This window comes from Phoxinus phoxinus (genome assembly GCF_949152265.1).
Source record: "Phoxinus phoxinus genome assembly, chromosome: 18".
Taxonomy (NCBI): Eukaryota; Metazoa; Chordata; class Actinopteri; order Cypriniformes; family Leuciscidae; genus Phoxinus; species Phoxinus phoxinus.
In genome coordinates this window covers 23,116,492-23,136,202 of record NC_136893.1, presented here as the reverse complement: position 1 = coordinate 23,136,202, position 19,711 = coordinate 23,116,492, and the positions used below count along the sequence as shown (strand labels likewise).

General features: G+C 37.1%; 1 protein-coding gene across 1 annotated transcript in view; it reads left to right on the top strand.

The window, feature by feature from the left end:
* nav1a (neuron navigator 1a) overlaps nucleotides 1–19,711 on the top strand; it is a 152,987-nt gene that overhangs the window by 121,591 nt on the left and 11,685 nt on the right. The window contains exons 9-18 of the mRNA XM_079587474.1: nucleotides 2,071–2,830; nucleotides 4,051–4,482; nucleotides 8,050–8,091; nucleotides 8,213–8,352; nucleotides 9,810–9,989; nucleotides 11,908–11,960; nucleotides 12,750–12,773; nucleotides 14,965–15,042; nucleotides 15,364–15,447; nucleotides 17,112–17,150. Of these exons, the coding sequence (XP_079443600.1) occupies nucleotides 2,071–2,830; nucleotides 4,051–4,482; nucleotides 8,050–8,091; nucleotides 8,213–8,352; nucleotides 9,810–9,989; nucleotides 11,908–11,960; nucleotides 12,750–12,773; nucleotides 14,965–15,042; nucleotides 15,364–15,447; nucleotides 17,112–17,150 (1,832 nt within the window). The remainder of the gene's footprint in view (nucleotides 1–2,070; nucleotides 2,831–4,050; nucleotides 4,483–8,049; nucleotides 8,092–8,212; nucleotides 8,353–9,809; nucleotides 9,990–11,907; nucleotides 11,961–12,749; nucleotides 12,774–14,964; nucleotides 15,043–15,363; nucleotides 15,448–17,111; nucleotides 17,151–19,711) is intronic.

Here is a 19,711-nt window from a genome sequence, read left to right as displayed (position 1 = left end):
TGTAAACGAAAGTTTAATGTGTTTTAGGAAGGAATCTTCCTGTGGCCATAGACAACCATTGTGGGGGTGAGGGGGGAAAGCGATATAAACCTAAAATTCTCGCGACAGCAGCATCTGTCCAAAGTTTAATCTTAACCGTTCTATTTCATCAGATACGATCTGTAAACAGGGCTTTAAGTGTAAAATACCGAACTTGTCCTTTAAGGCCGCGTGTCCACCAAAGCGTTTTTAGCCAGCTGAAAACGCTAGGCGCTCTGCTGAAAACGCCGAGCTATGTGCGCTTGAGAGCAGCCCAGTTATTTTTTTTCAGTTGAGACGCTTCGTTGCTATGATACAGAATATCCGTTGCCCCTCCTCCACTGTGATTGGTCGGTTGGGTAAGAAGTGACAGTGATGAGCGCGGCGTTTTACCCAAAGTTGAACATTCTTCAACTCTCGGCGACCTGTAAAAAATGGCGAGCGCTCAGCGATTTAGCGTGAAAAAGACGCTCAGCGCCTCGATACGCTCATGGCGTTTTAAAAACGTGGCACTCCCATTGAAAACAATTGAAAAAACACGCCAGCCGCGTGAAAAAACGCTTTGGTGGACACACGGCCTTAGAGTAGTAATAGCTCACCTCTACTTAACAAACAACAAACCATGTTAGTATGAGGGGGGTTACTTTTGTTTTTTTATCCCGAACCCTAATTATGAGTAATAGTATAAGTAATAGTATAATGAATTTAGCATTAGCAAACACTGCTGATAACAGTCAAATTATGGGTGTCAGGGAAATATATCTTAATTATGCCACATTGGACTGACACGTTGTTATTCTGAGACATGTTCAACGCAAAGTATATATTTTGTCGTACAAGCCAGCCGTTACAGTGATGTAGTATCAGGAAGACAAATGACATCTATCTCCATTCCTCTTCTCACAGCTGTATCTCTGTCAGTTTGATAGCTTAATGGCCAGACTCTTTCGGTTTAGCCATTTTTTCCTCCCTGTCCATTTTTTTTTCAAGTTTCCATTGACTTTCTCTCTTTTTCTGTTTCTGACTCACTTTGACTGTTTACCTCCAGTCTAAACAAACGTGTAAAAAAATGTGTCTTGCTCCCCCTCGTATCCTTTGATACAATCATGCTAGCAGTTAATCCAGTCATAGCCCGCTAATGGCCTACATTATTCCAGCTCAACATATTTCTTTTCACATCTAATCTTCATCTCAAGTTAATGTCAGCTGTATTTACTTGTGTTGGCCGTCGTCCTGGGTGGCAGTGGTGTGAATTACAGCGCCTCGTGACACGCGGTATTTCACCGTTACGCTATTTTTATTTGCTGTGCGCTCTGCTAATTGAGCCGTTTAAATGTTTAAGCTACTCTCGCAAGTTTTTTTCCCCTTTACCGTGGATTGCGTTGTTGTAGTAAAGCCAATTCTCAAGTTTACGAACAGTCTGTTTGGTGTGTTTTCCCAGTCGTCCAGAGATCGAGTCACGATTGCACTAGCGTTTTGGCCCTGTTTTTGCCGCATATTTATAAATATCTCTGAGAGGATCCAGATGGCCATCAGGGTGGGCTTTGCAAGTTCACCCATTTCATGTTGTCAGTACAGTAACAGTTGTGTCGTATACCCGCTCCCTTTGTTTCCTAAATGTCTCTATGACTTCAAGGGTCCTCTGTTAAGTTAACGTCTTAAATATTCAAGCAGTCTGTCAGGTTGCAGTTGAGTGAATTGAAGTCAGCAGCATAAGCAGTATGATGGATTGCATCCATGTACTGCATTATTCTAATGAAGCAGCGTGTGTTTGTGTGTGTGTGTTGCGCATACATTGTGGTGTTAAATGAACTGTAAAGTTCCGGTTAGAGGTTGCATTAATGTCTTTCCTAGTAAACTTTGCACAATCTCCTCAGCACCAAAGATGTAATTTAGTGAACTAGATTATTTCACTCAATTAATTCTCTGAATAAAATGTGAGTGGTGCAAAACTCATCGACACAATGAGATCTGGTTGGTCTGACGTTTGTAATAATTCTTCTTGATTATGGTTGTTCATGTCTGATTGTGTTGATTTGTGTTTGCCTGCAGTTCCAAAGAATGATCAGCGAGTCGTTGATAAAGCCAAAATGGCGGTGAAAACATCCGGATTACAGCGCTCCAGTTCGGATGCAGGGAAAGATCGCGGTGAACACCGAAAACCTCCCTCCGGTCTTGTCCGTCCCTCTGCCGGCACCACGAATTCCTTTGGTTACAAGAAAACTGCTCCAACTACCGGCACTGCCGCTGTCCTAACAACTGGCGGAGATTCTGCGATTGGGAACAAGACTCCTAAAACCTCTGGTATCCCAGTGAAACCCTCTGCTGGTGGCGTAGTTGGAGGACGAAAGACCAGCCTTGATGTATCGATCCATGATCAAGGCTTCATGGCTCCGAATGCACGCAACAACATCCAGTATCGGAGTCTCCCAAGACCCGCTAAGTCCAGCACACTGAGTCTGACGGGAGGGCGGCCGGGCGCTCGTCCCGTCAGCAGCAACATGGACGCTGGTCTGCAGGGTCTAAAAACCGTCCCCACCCCGTCGCGACTGAAGGAACCAGGCAGTGGGAAGAGCTCCCATCGGGCCAGCACAGGAGGGTACGGTCCAGTCAACCAGACGGACCGTGAGAAGGAGAAGGCCAAAGCCAAGGCAGTGGCGTCTGACTCTGAGTGTTGCGGAGGGGGATCGCTGAAGAACGGCTCGTTGACACCAACACAGAGTGCGCTGGAGCCTCCTTCCAAACTTCTGGGACTTCGGCAACCGTCCAGCCTGGGGAAATATTCAGAGCTGCCCTCTCCCAACTCCCAGAGGTGAGAAAAACTTCACACAGCTTAAAGCTCACATCTGCTCTTACTGGCCGGGGTTTGCACTTGAACTTCCAATGATGGAAAAACAACTTGAAATTGACAACTTGAAATTTTGCAAAATGACAATTCATCTATGCTAAAACTGTACCACTTTACAATAAGGTTTCGTTAGTTAACATTAGTTAATGTACTAATAACATGAACTAACAATGATCAATACATTTGTTACAGTATTTATTAATCTTTAGTTAATACAAATACAGCTGTTCGTTGTTTGTTCATGATAGTACCAGGTTAACAAATAAATAAATGTTGAAATAAATATTAACTAAGATTAATAAATGGTGTAGAAGTATTGTTCATTCTAGTGCATGTTAACTAATGTAGTTAACTAATGTTAAATAATGAACCTTATTGTAAAGTGTTTCCGCTAAAACATTTATAAGGTTTTGATGTGTGAGGCTGTGAATTTTTTTAATTCTGTGACATTTTAGGAGTTTTAGGAGAAGCACTTGGACCTTTGGACTTGCTAACACAAAAAGTTAGCAAGCAGTCAATATATTTATATATTGAAATTAAATTCTCAAATACTGACATTTATTGGTTAAAAATTCATTGTTATCATTGTTAATTAAAATTTAAAATTAAATATTTTTTTGTGAATTGAAATGAGCCTAACATAAAATATCAAGATTAGATTATTAGATTATAAATATTAGACTTTAAAAAGTTAAATATAATACAATAAAACTTTCGGTTGAAGAACAAACATTTCTCAAATTAAAGCTGTATTTAAAATAATTAAAACTAAATATAGAAATATATATTTTAAAAAATACAGCATTTAAAAAAATAAGCTAAATGAAAATGAAAACTGAAATTATATAAATAAAGGCTAATTCAAAACATGAATAAATACTGAGTGTATAAATTATATTAAAATAACCTAATGGCATGATGATATAAAATTGATTAACTATGTCTATTAATAACTAATTCTTCAATGTTTAATTACAATATATATTTTTTTTAATGAATCCTAAAACTTTAATCTTTTAAAGTTTTTTTTCAATTAAGATTTCATTAAGAATCACCAATTTATATATATATATATATATATTTATTTATTTTTATTTTTTTTCGTCACAATCTCACATTTGTCATGTCAGTTATTTTAGTGTGCGTCTCATTTTTAATTAATTTCTATATAATGGGATCCACAGGCCATCCAGTGCTAGATCTCTGCCTAAACCGGCTCACCTGGACAAAGTCAACTCCAGCAGCCTGGACTGTGGGATAATCAATGTTGAGGACCAGCTTCCCCCCAAAGTGCCGCCCTTCTCCAAATTACAGGATCTTTCAGGAATGAGCAGCTCCACCTGTCTGACCCCGAGCCCGGCTCCCATCCTCAACGTCAACTCCTCTGAATGTTTCTCCAGCGCCACCGTGGGCCGAGGGGGCAGTGCTGGTGGCTCTCCCTCGCTCTACCCCCGCCTCTCCGGGCTGCACCGCAGCATGGAGTCCTTGTCTCTACAGATGAGCGTGTCTCCAGCAGGGGGAAGCGTGACGGAGCCCAGGCCCAGACACGAGGACAGAGGGACGCTTGGTGGCTGGTCAACTGGAAGCAGGGTCTCACTCACGCTCACGACTGACAGGTGAGGCCGTGTCCAGTGATTCCTGCACCTCCTGTCTGAGATCACATGAGCTAACTCCTAAATGCTGCCAAAATGAGCTTTTAGCATATATACGCAATTCAAATTGACAGTCTTTCGCTTTACGGTTAAATATCCCTTAAATATTTCAGATTCATCTTCCACTCAGTAGCGTATGCATTTAGTTTTTTTCAATGAAAGGCTCTCCAGAATGAAAATCCCCATCCCTGCCAAAGCTTGATAAATAAACATGGACTAAAAACTATAATATAATATAATAATAATATAATATAATATAATATAATATAATATAATATAATATAATAAATTATCTTCATCTTGTTTCTATTTTTTGTTTCTTATTTAGTTCACACACACACATATTTTATTTATATATATATATATATATATATATATATATATATATATATATATATATATATATATATAATGTATAAAATAATTACATTTATACAGTATATTTTATTTATTTATTATATTATATTATATTATATTATTTTTAACTACTTTATTTTATAGGGAAATTTTAAACATCAAGGAATTGGAAATTAATTGAATTTCCTAATAACAAATAGGAACAATTCTCTCAAGGTATTATAATCGGTCATTTAAAACTAAAATAAGAATTAAGAATCATCAGTTATATTATATTATATTATATTATATTATATTATATTATATTATATTATATTATATTATATTATATTATATTATATTATATTATATTATATTATATTATAGGGCTGTCAAAAGATTAATCACGATTAATCACATCAAAATAAAAGTTTGTGTTTGCATAATATATGTGTGTGCACTGTGTATAATTATTTATATATATAAAAACACACACAATCATGTATATATTTAAGAAAAATTGGTTATATTTATATATAACATATTTATATATAATATAAATTATATAAATGTATATACAGTATATAAATGCAAATATTTCTTAAATATATACATGAATGTGTGTGTATTTATACATAATAATTATACACAGTACACACACATATATTATGCAAACACAAACTTTTATTTTGATGTGATTAATCGTGATTAATCTTTTGACAGCCCTTATTATATTATATTATTCAGTTCACAATTTTTTTTTTAAACAAACAAGAAGTATTTTATGAGTTTATCTACATCACATTTAAAAATAAATAAAAATATAGCATAATCATGGTGGTTTCCTGTCTCTGCCCTATAACAGCAGCCCTCCCGTAAATGAACGTATTGTGTGGCGTGTTCAAAGCAGTGTCTAAAAGCAGCGCAGTCTTCCTGTAACTGAGCTTATTCTCACCACAAGGTTCATGCAGCTCTCTGCCACCCGTGGCCTCTCTGTTTTTGTGCGGTCTCCTTTATAAAAACCCACCGCAACATTTTGTTAATGCTTGCTTAGTCAGATTAAAAACTGGACAATAGCTCACGACCCTAATGTTGCTCATTATTTGTATTGGGCCGCCGCAGAGCTGAAGGGCTGACGGGGGTCATGTGTCTGAGGCGGGAAGTCTATCATTCCTTTAATTTGGAGTGACTCTAATACCGTTTGTATTCAGCAACTCATCTCTCACCATCACAGCTCTTATCCATTGCTCTTTATCCATTTCTTCACTATGGAGATATTAATGAAGACTCAGCTCTATCTGTTCCTTAAAACTGTGTCTACGGACAGAGCAGAGCAGTTTGTGATCAAATAAATATTTTGATATAATAGTTTTTTATAATATTCTATAATAATTTCTTATAATAGTACTAAGGAGTAGTAGTGCCACAATGCTATGGCATTATATGGGTGGTTGCAACTTGCAAGCCCATTTCTATGGTGTTTTAGCAGTTGTTAGCAGATTGCAATTTGATTACTAGGCCATTGCTAGGTGTGTTAGCATTAGCGCTTTGACTCCGAACTCAGTTATTCGAATAAAATTTGAATATTTAAAAAAAAATATATATATATTTGAATATTCGAACGAAAATTAGGCAGCCTTTACTATTCGAACCTGTTATGAGCATTATTTTGAAAACGTTGTTTTAAATTCAGATTCCGAGGCTTTTTCGCGCCTGGTGATGTTGTGAATCGCGAGCTCATTAGCAAGGCTAATAATTGGTCATCTGGGCTCCTGTAGGTGACGTTAGCGTCCTGGTTAGCGCCTATTTTGCATACCAAAACAATGGCCGCGCCAACTCCTTCAACAACCACGCCTGGCGCGGAGTTCGAAATCTACACTACTTAGCATGACTGGCGTATTTTTATTCATTTTTGACAAGAACAGTGGAAAACCTGTCGAAAGCAAACTGTTTGTGTTTAATCCAAGGTCAGACTTTTTATTTGAAAAAACAAACAAAAAAATAGTCGTGACAGTGTTTTTTTTCTGAAAACATCTTTGCCTGCCTATTGACATTGACTGATACACTGCCCTCTGGTGGATAGAACATATACAACTTAAGTTTGATACCAATATAGGTCTTACTGAAGGCATTTAATGGTCAAAATATTATTCATAAATATTCGAATATACTCTAATATTAATAAACAAACGCACTTCGAATATGATTTGTGGGCAAAAGAAAAGTCAAAGCCCTAGTTAGCATGTTGCTATACAGTTGTTAGGCTGTTGCTGTGGTGTACAAAGTTTAATTATATTTCTCCACCTGTTTTGTTGACTGCCATGCAAAAATCAAATGTACAGAAGATCACTTTTAAAAGTAACAGCTCACCTCTCCTCAATGGCCCTGTTTACTCCTGGTGTTAAGATGCGTTTTGCTGGATCGGATCACAAGTAGACGAGGGAGACACATTCCCGTTTACACCTGGTGTTTTAATCCCTCACTTTTGTTCACTTTCAACCACTTCTGTTCTGATTCCTTCGAGGGAGGGTCTATGGGTGGGGAAATTTATATTTTTTCAGATCTTTCGATAAAATAGACATAATAACTTAAGCTTGCACAATTTACATACGTATGTGGAGAGAAGACAGTCCTTTGTGGCTGTTTGGACACATTCGACCACATGAGCGTTTACACTACGGAAGCAATCCGGTCGAATGCGTTTTCAACCTTTGGAAAAGGCGGAAAGTGGACAAGCTCAAAACATTTTAGACCCGTTTTAGTTTTTAGCGTCGTCCACTTGTGATCCGACCAAACCAAAACACATCTTAATACCAGGTGTAAACAGGGACAATGCGTCACATGATTTGGGAATCATTCATACTGTAGGTTTAGCACAACCGGTGCAGGGCAACTTACACACTGAAGTTTAATACTTAGTGTTAAGTAATCTTCCAACACAGAGCCACATCACAGCATTCATACAGCATACTCGGATAACATGCACCCAAAATTCAAAGCAGAACAATTGCCTATTATGTTAACACTCAGATTATATCTCTGCTAATTATCCCCATGCCTGAACTACTAATTGCTCATTTTGCTTTACACATTTATGTGATCTATTTTTGGAGTGTGATCTCTTCATTTTCATACTCATAAGCGTCCTGTCATTTGAATAATGCTCTTTTTCTCAAAATCGTTCTTTCTTTTTAGCTCACAACGGGACAGAAATACTCTCCCAAAGAAAGGCTTGAGGTACTGTTCATTTAACTTCACCTCCGCCGTCCTCATTCCGGCACCCCTCTTAATGGGACAAATGGTTTGATCCAATGCAGTAAATCCATGAAACTAATGTCACACCCCTATTTCCCATCAGCCAGCACATCTCCTTGCAGGCTGAGGAGGACAACAAAGAGAGACGCCACTCACACACCATCATGAGCTTGACGGAGACGAACAGTCCGCCACAGTTCCCTTCACCCGTACTGACAGGAAAGATGCCACTGACAAGCATCAGTAAGTGTCTGCACACTTCTACAGCATAAACCCTCATCCCTCCTTCGTGTCCTGTAACAAATCCTTCCCTCGCGGGTCAAAATGACCCGAAGCCCTAAAATTATAATTTTTTTTATTTATTTATTTTTTTGCCCAGAAAGCTTATTGCAGAAATTTTATTTCATTTTGATCATATTTTGTAATTTTTTTGTTATTTATTTTATTTTATTTACCTTTAAAGTACTAGATTTGATCAATAAATAATAAATAAATAGTACTTTAGTAATTTAAGGACATCCATCAGATTCGTTGAACTTAAATTCAAAATAATTCACAATTTCATGCATAACCCTTTTAATTCAGCTCAAAATATCTTACATTGGGTGTCTTTGCCGACCTCTTGTTGAAAAAAAAAGAATATAACATGATATGTCATGACTCTTGCCACTAGATGGCCTTATTTGGAGCAAATGAGCTGTTCCGCTGGGTCCTAAAGTCATTTTTTTTCTTCAGTTTGCATTCAGATACACATGTAGACATTATAAAATCATGTTTTGCTAAAGTTTTAGCATTTTTGTTAGAATTTTTAGCATTTTTAGGTTTTTCTATGTGTACTCTCCTACTCTCCAAGCATTCCTCGCATTCCATTCATTCCTAAGGGGGTCAAATTGACCCGCGATGGAAAGATTTGTTACTTTTTAAAATTTCAACTCGAATCCATTCATTTTTTATTTTTATTTTGTGTATTCGTGGTTCAAATGCGACAAAAGTCCTAGGGTCTTGGACCCCTCTGCTGAACGCACAATAAAAATAAAAATAAATTCAGGGTCAAAATGACCCGAAGGAAGGATGAGGGTGAACTCTGAATATATATTTTTGAGTGAAACTGGATTATTCTGTGGGAAATAATGAAAGGCGGGACTTGATTTTCTTCCCACCCCTATTCAGTTTTCTCCTGAAAAGGATATACTGTATATTAAGTTGATAAGGTTCATTTTAATTCCTGTTTTGCATCCCTGTTTACTTTAAATCGGCATTAAACGGAAGTTGCGATAGGCTTTTCTTCCCTATTGTGGCGTATGTCCGAGCGAAACAAATCTCGAACTTGAACAAATATAGGGTGAGGCTTGATTTTATCCATGAGGAATTGATTGGATGGTTGTGGTTTGCTATTGGTGGATCTCATGCGAGTGACAGGTTATTGTCCCGCCCTCACGCCAGTAAACACTTCATCAGAGAAGAGAAGAGATGTCGCTGCAAGAGGGAGGGGAAGTTATTTTGATTAAATATTACGAGGCACATTAATAAAAAAAATAAGAATATGCACGGATATATCATTTAGAATAAATACTTAAATGTTCCAATATTACATAAAAAGATGCATCCCCACCAGGCAACGTGCAGGACACCCTTCTCCACTGTGCCTTGATTTATATCATATATAAACACTGGCTCCCTCTGCTGTCTGTTTTGTGCAGTGACACCCAGCCCCACCTCCGGAACGCCGAGGATGACCAGATCCAACAGCATTCCCACTCACGAGGCCAGTTTTGATCTGTATCAGTCCTCACCGCTGGGCAGCACCCTATCACTCGCCGAGCGGCCCAAGAGCATGATCCGATCCGGCTCCTTCAGAGACAGAGATCCCGGCGATGACGGTGAGACTTTGGGTTATATGGTTTAGTCAACATGAGGGTGTACTTTGAATCTCAGATGGGACAAAACATTAGCACTGTCCCTTTAAAGGATAATTCCGGTATTTAACACCTTGAGTCTATATTGTAGTTTGTTTTGGATGAACAAGAGTGGTGGACAACATTTTTTTTGACAATGGTTCCTCTCTCGAGTTTTTGACTATAAAAGAATTGGCCATGGACCCATTTAACATTGGAGTCAATGGGCATGTCCGAAAATGTCATTAAAACAGCCAATAATGTTCGTTTACAAAACTGTTAAACTCACCGAGTGGTTAGTGGTGTTCGTTGATGATTATAAACAATATATCGTCGCAATATATGATTCCAATCCGTTTATTTTGCTATAGTGGAACTATTTTTTCAACAATGGGATTCAACTAACATCACTAATCACTCGGTGAGTTTAACAGTTTTGTAAACGAACATTATTGGCTGTTTTAATGACATTTTCGGACATGCCCATTGACTCCAATGTTAAATGGGTCCATGGCCAATTCTTTTATAGTCAAAAACTCGAGAGAGGAACCATTGTCAAAAAAACGTTGTCCACCACTCTTGTTCATCCAAAACAAACTACAATATAGACTCAAGGTATTAAATACCGGAATTATCCTTTAAGTTGTAAAGGCCAAAGTATACCTCGTTGTTTTGCACAGTTGTACACACAGCCTGTCAAAGTATACTCTTCCTGCGTCCGAAAGGTTAATACTGCCTTCGGAGGATGCATTCCAAAGTAGGAAGGCATCAAGAAACGTCCGAATCCAATGTTAGCTTCACTTCCTGTCTCCTGAGGTATCTTCATCTGATTGCTTTTTGAAGGCAGCACAGATGTATCCTTCGCTGCCTTTGATATCCCACAATCCTGTGCTTTCCATTCTGTGACAGTTGAGCTAGAAAATAAATAAACAAAGATGGCGTCTGAAAGCTGCGGTTGCTGCTCAGTTTCTACGTAAATGTATGTTATTGACCAACATTTTCCATTTCTGATGTCATTTCTAATGAGAAATTACTATTGTTTTGTAGTTTTCACCGAATCTCACTCTATTTTGCGCTAGATCATTAAACCATTACGCTGCGTCAGAAGTCAGTTTTGTGAGGTACCTTCGTGCGCAAACGCTGCATACGAAGTCATTGCCTGATAAGTCAGCGGCCTAAGTTTTCAGACGCAGTCTCTTCCATTTATTCCGTTTTTTTCTTTGACCATCTTGAATAATCAGCAGTCCTGGGGCACTGTTGCCACCTTATGGATAAAGTCATTAGTGCAAACAAATTCAATATAATTTGCGACCTGCGCATGCAGAGTATTCATGGTTACAAAAATCAAACTGCGCTTGGACAGTATGTGTGAACTTTGCTGATAACGAAATTCACGAAAAGAATACAATACGCAGACCCTAGTGTACACATAAAAAGTTAAAGGAATAATTCTGTCATCATTTATTCACTCTCAAGTTGTTCCAAACCTGTATGAGTTTATTTTTTCTGCTAAACACAAAGGAAGATATTTTGAAGAATGTCCGTAGCCATTGACTTCCATAGTAGGAAAAAAAAATACTATGAAAGTCAATGGGGTCCAGCAACTGTTTGGTTACCGACATTCTTCAAAATATCTTCCTTTGTGTTCCTTCAAAAATAAACTCATACAGGTTTGAAACAACTTGAGGGTGAATAAATTATGACAGAATTTAAATTTTACTATTCCTTTAAGTATACTTTAGATCAAAGCATTCAGCATTTTCTAACTATGTATGTGCTAAAAGTTAGCTCTGTAAGCTGGATGTGACTCAATGAATAATATATGTAACCTATCCCGTGATTTAGCTATTTAGTGTTTTTAAAATGACTTTTTCTCGTTCTGTCTCTCTTTGTCCTGCTGCAGTCCATGGCTCAGTGCTCTCACTGGTGTCTAACGCCTCCTCCAACTACTCCTCGGTAAGTATCCCAGCACACGTGTCGTACGGCGCTAGACTCTCACGAGTGCAGCTCGGTCTGCTCCTGCTGATTTATTACACCCTCACAGCAGGGACACTCGTGGAAGCTTTCTCTGCTTTCCTTACTGAAAATGGAGTTGTTACTTGAACTGCTGCACATGACATAGGTGTTGATGTGATTTATTGGTTCAATGAAGAACTGGCCTGTTTTTGTACCAAAAAAAAAAAACTGATTTATGTACTAGTCTAAACAATTTAAGTCAATATTTATTTTATTCACTAATTCACTCATAAAGTAGTACTTATTCTCAGCTAATTAACCCCAATATGCCTGTAAATAGTGAAATTATTTATCATTGCTTTATTTTTATTTTAAATGCATGTGATGCCATTCCTATCTAGGGCTGCACAGTCAATTGAATAAAATAAATCTAAATTAAAAACAAGTCTAGAATTATATTACATAAATACTTTCAAGTACACGTAAAATGTGAATACAATTTTTGTCACCAAATTTCAGGTCAGCCGAAAGCGGTCTCAATTTAGTTCATACAAGTGTGATCACACTTTTTATGTGTTATTTTTATTTTTTAGCTTGGATATTTATCTATCTTTATTATATTGCATTCAAAAGCACTATATTGTCAAAAACACTTCACCAAATCGTGCGGCCCTGTTCCTGTCTTAGATCTTTTTCAGTTGAATTTGTGTTTTTTCATCACTATTGACTTCCATTTATTCAGCGTCTTACTGTCTCTCTGCCGTTCTTTTCTTCCGTGCAATCTCTCAGGCGGAGGAGAGAATTCAGGGCGAGGTGAGTGTCTGTCTCTGTCGGATTTTCCCTCTCCGTCATCCAGAAGTTAAAGATAGTCATATTAATAACCTGTCTTTTGTAATATGTGTTCTCAGAGATCATAACAGCTGAAGTCAGCTAATGTCAGGTGCTGCTCAATGGCACAGCATTTTAAGGGCCCCTATTATGCTTTTTCGAATAAGTGCTTTTTCGGCTTCCATGTAGTGTGTAATGTAGTTTGTGAATGTAAAAGGTCTGCAAAGTTTTAAAAATCAAAGTGCACAACAAATAAAGTTATCATTTCCTAAGAGAATTAATCGATTCTGAACGGCTAGAAACGAGTCGTCAGTAATTCCAGTCTCACTTCCTGTTACATGCATGCGTAACAATGTAACAAATTTGCATAATGGCAGTCTATGGTCTTCATTGGCTGCCCTTGAATAATGTCTACCTTGACCCTCAAACACTGTAGCTGTAGATGAGACTGGAAGAGTTTGTGTTGTTGATATGTCGAGAATCCACTTTGCATGCGTTGAGGACTCACTGGAATTGATACGGAAAAACTGTGACCAATCACAACATACTGGGTCATCTGACCAATCAGAGCAGAGTAGACCAATCACAACAGACTGGGTCATCTGACCAATCAGAGCAGAGTAGACCAATCACAACAGACTGGGTCATCTGACCAATCAGAGCAGAGTAGACCAATCACAACAGACTGGGTCATCTGACCAATCAGAGCAGAGTAGACCAATCACAACAGACCTAGGCCATCATTGGATACATGCAAAACTATTGTAGAAGACCTAAAAAAAATGAGGAACCTTTAAAATAGCATAATAGGGGCATTTTAATAACTAACATAGCACTAATTCATAGCCATAAACTGCCATTAGCTGTTCAGAATGGTGTTATGAGATTTCTCTGCTGTGTTTTTGTCAAGTGATGTTTCATTCAATCGTTCAAGGAAATGAGTAGCTAACCACGTGTTGGTACTCATCATTTCCTCCATGTTCTGTGTTTAATAACTGTAACGGTAAGGCATATTCACATCAGATGGGATAAAACAAACCAACAGAAAAAAAAAAAAACACAAGCTGATCATGACATCGGATATCTAAACAAAGTCCAAACATTTATTCTGCACCCAAACAATTCAGAAAATGACCTTGCTTCAGAAAAAAATGTTAGGTTTAAATAGTTTAATTGCAATAACTTGCTAAATTGTTGTAATTGTATCAAATCAGATATCTTTCTACTAAAATATTTAGCACCCAAACAATTAAAAAAAGTATTGCAATATGATATTTCAGATTTGACACATTGCATTGTCTAGTTTTATATTGATGATGTCATGATAATAATATTTTATATTCCTGGTGGGAATACGCCTTTACCGTTTCATGAGTCTGTCTACTTGATCTATGGATGCAAAAGGAATGTCTCACCAAGTTACTTTTTTTTATTTCCCTGGAAAAAATGTACTTGGTGAAGTTTTGCATTCCAAGCCTGATGGCTTGAAGTGAGTCTGATCACTCATTGTGTGTGTTGTTCTTATCTGGTGTGTGGATATACTCACCATTTGTCTGTTTGTTACCTTCAGTTGCATGTATAGAATGTATCAGCCCATTCCATGTAGAGATAACATAAACAGACACAGTTGTTATTGGGAGTGCTAAATATCATCCGTCTCAGTTTCCCAGCAGCTGCAGCGAGCTGACATTCCTGGAGCTTCATCGGCTCATTCTCACTTTAATACTTTAATTTAGGAAAAACAATTTAGAGATTTATGTCAAAGTAAATAATGTGATAATTTAGAGGAATAGCTCACCCAAAAATGAACATTCTGACATTATTTTCTCACACAATCAATATCCTGTAACGTCAATCCTGTATGACTTGCTTTCTTCCATGGAACACAAAAGAAGACGTTCAGCAGAATGTGCTTTTTCTGCTGAACATTTTCAGTGAATACTGACTGTTTATCATACTGTAGCTATCATATACCTTCAGAAATCTTGTCATTTGTTGAGCTTTGGAGCTTGAGAGCCCTCGATTTTTGCGATCACTGCATGGAATAGAGCAGCCTAACAACATGAGGATGAGTAATAACAACAGAATTCGCATTTCCAACCTATTCCTTGAAATGTAATGCACACTTTATTTTCTAATTATCTGTTGGTTAACAAGTGTGTGTGTTTCTTCACAGCAAATCCGTAAGCTGAGGAGGGAGCTGGAAACTTCACAGGAGAAGGTGGCCAATCTGACCTCACAGCTGTCCGCTAATGTATGTGCACACTGTCAAACACGGATAAACTTGAAGATTATGTATATGTATACTACCGTTCAAACGATTGGGAATTGACAGTTATTTTAAATTGTAGTAATATTTCTCAGCAATGCTGCTTTTACTGTTTTTGATCAAATAAATGCAGCTTTGGTGAGCAGAAGAGACTTCTTACCGACCCCAAACTTTTGAAAAGTAGTTCTGAAATATTCCAAACATTACATTTATTATTTAAAGCTGCAGTCCGTAACTTTTTTGTTTTTGTTTTCAAAAAATGTATATAATAAGCGAGTGCATCATCAATCCATTTTCTCTCTCCAGGCGAACCTGGTGGCAGCGTTTGAACAGAGTCTGGCCCTCATGACCTCTCGACTCCAGTGCCTCTCTGTCAGTGCTGAGCAGAAGGTACGATAGTCATCCTAAAACACACACAAACTCCTGATCGATGTCCACCACCGATTCATTCAAATAAGATGAAAAACTGGCTTGTTTGTATAACAGTAAAGGCCACGACGACACACCAAGCCGACGTAAAAGAACTAGCAGTGATGAAGCCGAGTGTGTTACCACCTCACGTCAGCTGCGTCTCGGCCAAAAAGCTGCGCTTGAACACAACTAAAGAACTACAAGCTCACTTCCATCACTTTCGCTTTTATTCTCACGCACTGACTCGTTCGCAAAGCTGAACAGCCAATCAGAGTTCTCTCTCTCATCGACATCGCCAAAGCCGACAGACGCAAATTCAACATGCTCAATCGGCCAACATATTATGGGGTCCAACTAGAGGTGGGCGATATGGCTTAAATCTTATATCACGATATGAATAATTATATTTCACAACACATAACGATATATATCGCAACATAGTTATTTTTGCTATACATAGTTATTTTGGATACCCTTGAAATGTCACATTTTTTGTCACCAATTTCAATATCACAAAAAAACTAGTGCCGGGCAACGAATAATCGCAATTAATCGTATCCAAAATAATAATATGTTTGTGTTTACGTAATATGTGTGTGTACTGTATATCATTATTTTGTATACATAAATGCACCCATATGCATGTATATATTTAAGAAATATTTGCATTTATATACTGTATATATATTTATACATAATTTATGTTACATATAAATATAAATGTTATACAAATAACACATTTTTCATAAATGCATACACTACGCGTGTGTATTATTTATATATACACAAACTAATTATACACTGTACACACACATATCATTTTTAAACACAAACTTTTATTTTGGATGTGATTTATCGTTGCCCAACACTAAACAAAAACTAATACTAGCCTATGTTAAAAATGTACTCTCAAGCTTATTGAAGAAAAGTAAAGAGTCAGTGATAAAATAAGAACAAAGAAATAGACCTACCTGAAATAAGAAATGCGTGCCTACATAAATTGTATGACATAATCAAATGTATAAAATAACACTGCACATCTTCACTGTGTAAACTACATATAAATGTATTCTTCTTAAAGTGAGACATAAGTGATTCAGACAAGAGAATTGAGATATTCGCTTTTTTGACGTTTCAAAAACATTAACACATGCATTTTCTTTCTCAACTGTTTGTTCACTTAAGAACAAAATCACTGTTTACGAGGATACTCGCAAAGACGGCCATTTTGACACATAAGTGTGTGTATTTGACCCAATAACGCAACAAGAAGAACTCAGTTCAGTACTCGTCCGCTCTATGAGAAGCGGCTGTCTGTGCGTGCGTCTCTCAGACAGCGCTGAGAAACAGTCAGCAGACCGTCGGCTTGGTGTGTCAGGGCCTTTACAGCATTAGCGTTTCATATCATGACCATTGAGCTGCCAAAACAATATAGTTCTGCTGATTTTTTTATATTTTTATATATTATGTATGTATATTAGTGCTGTGAAATTGATTAATCACATCTAACATATATGTTTTTGTTTACATAATAAATGTGTGTGTATATTTACAGTATATACATATTATATATATGTATATATATATAACAAACGTGTGTTTGTGTGTGTTTGTGTGTGCGTGTCTGTTTATATATACTGTAGCGGGTTCCTGAGGGGAAAAAGGAGAACGGACACGAGAAAGTGAGTTCAACCCAGAGGGTGTATTTATTTACAAGTGAGCAAATGCAAAGAAAAGTAGACCAATGGATGCTTGACTGTAATCCCCAGGTCCGTGTCTCCGTAATGTAGTGCTTCTTTTGGTGTTTCCATTGAGAGTGTCTTTATGGTCTGGGTGAGTGAGGGTGAAAGTCTGCTTGAGCAGACAGTGTTCAGTCTGTGTGGATGTCTGTCGGCAGAAAGTCCGTAACATCAACCTCCTGTTAATAACTCTCTGGCAAAGAAAAAAAATGCAGAAGAATCTCTACCTCTTCTGTCTCCGCGCCGGCGCTATAAGATTGACTGAATGCCATCGGCTGGGCTTGGTGATTGCTCCCTAGCTCAGCACGCATCTGTCAAAGCATGACAGGGCAATATGTAGTAACGCTTATGCTTTGGTTTGAAGCGCTTATAAATATAAAGCATTCTCATGTTTCGGACAACTTGGATCATGTACCATTCCAGCAGCAGCTCACTCGGTGTCCTCCGCTATTTTATTTGTATAAATATATGTGTGTGTGTGTATATACAGTACATACACACACACACACACACACACACACACACACACACACACTGTATATACTATATATAAATATAATAATATATATACACACACATATATTATGTAAACAACAACTTTTATGTTAGATGCGATTAATCGATTTGACAGTACTAGTATATATATATGAGTCATTCTAGAATTGAGAGAGTCTCCCAGATAAACCTTCTTTTATTTAAAAAACAACAACTTTTTTGAATACGTTTTGAATAATAATACAAATTATATTACACTATCATTAAAAATATTGCTTTATGTATATTTAGGGGGAAAAAATAATGGGAAATATTAACTAAATGACTCCCATTCCACCTATTATTGACTGTCTCTGCCTCCTGATTCATACATTCAACTTGAATTATCATGAAACAATTAAGTCTAATTTTCAAATATTTTTTGTTTACTCTATTAAGTTATATTAACAATTGCATAGATTATATGTTTTCTGTATTATTTGTAATTTAATTCATAAAAAAATAGATTTTGTGTCTGTCCCTCCGTTCTGGTCAACTCTGTTACCTCTGTTATAAAACAAAATAAAACCTCCAAAGCATTTGTAGAAAAAGCATGTGACTTGCACCAAGGGATGTCACTTCCTCTGGCGGGAAACTCTGGAAAACAGTGAAGTATGTCATTATTCTTCTCTCATTCATTTGTACAAAATGTTTAGGATACACCAATAGTAGACATTATGTGTTGTTTGACATTATTTGTCAAATCTATTATTGTGATATTGCAGTGAATATCTCATTCACTTTTTAAAAAACGATAATATGGCGAAAACCCATACATTTCAGTTTTTAGACATGCCATGTTGTATCTGGTTTGAGGTTAGCATTTTGAGCTAAAGCACAAAATGGTGGAAAATCTCAACTCTGTTATTGTCAACTCTGTTATCGTCAACTCTGTTATCGTCAACCCAATTTGTCTATAACAGAGTTGACAGATTGTTCTGTTAGCACACTGTACAATGTTGTACTGTTAGTACAATGTTCAGTATTAATATTTTAAATCTTACAAGTTTAAGATCAGCAAATATTGAAAATGTTGAATTTAAAGTGGATTCTATGAAAATAATAAGTTTAACAGAAAAAGAAAATCCTATTTTTTGTTTTCTTTCTCTACTTGAAATGCACCCCCAATTCTAGAATGACTCATATATAGGCCTATATATATTTAGTCTTCAGCAGGGGCGTGTCTAGGGGGAGGCTGGGGGAGGCAGTGCCTCCCCTAGGATAAGCCCTGCCTCCCCTGAGAAATTATCTGTCCATCTGATGATAAATTAAAATTTAAAAGTGGATTGTTTTGTGCATATTTTTCCATCGCTAGCAAATGGGTCTGACCCAACAAAAATCCAGTTTGGCACTGTTTGATAGTGTGCGCGCGCTTCGGGCGTACGCGCTCAGAAAAAGTGCATCAAGTGAGAACAGAACGCCAATTAAATGTTTACCTGGCAGAGCTTTTAAGCACGAGAAAATAATGAACTTTTGTGATTGCGAATAAGTGCAGTGACCTGTGAGTGTAACTCTACCGCTGCATTGTGACTGTGAGTTGAGTAGTCTACGCTGAGTTTCGGTTCATGGATGAAAGCCAAGTTCAGGCGCAGGCGCCGGCGTCTCCGTGTCGTGATTATCTGCTATAGTCTGCTATATTTACTTTTTATTTATTAAATCCAGGAAATTGGTTAATGAAACATTGATTCAAATTAAGATACAATTAATACAAAACGAAATTCGCTTTAAAGAAAGGCTGTGTGCTTTCTGTTTGAGGTCTCTGTGAAAGTTTTAAATTATTTTAGTGCTGCTTTCAGAGCGTTCGCGTCCGTAACGGAGAACTGTCACGTAGCCTAACATTGTTTTAAAAAAAAAAAAGACTTTTTAAAAAAGACAAACCATACATTTTTTGAAAAAAAATATGGATAGCGTTTAAAAAAATAAAATGGATGGATTTATAGAGTTTTGAAGAAAAAAAATAACTTTGAATT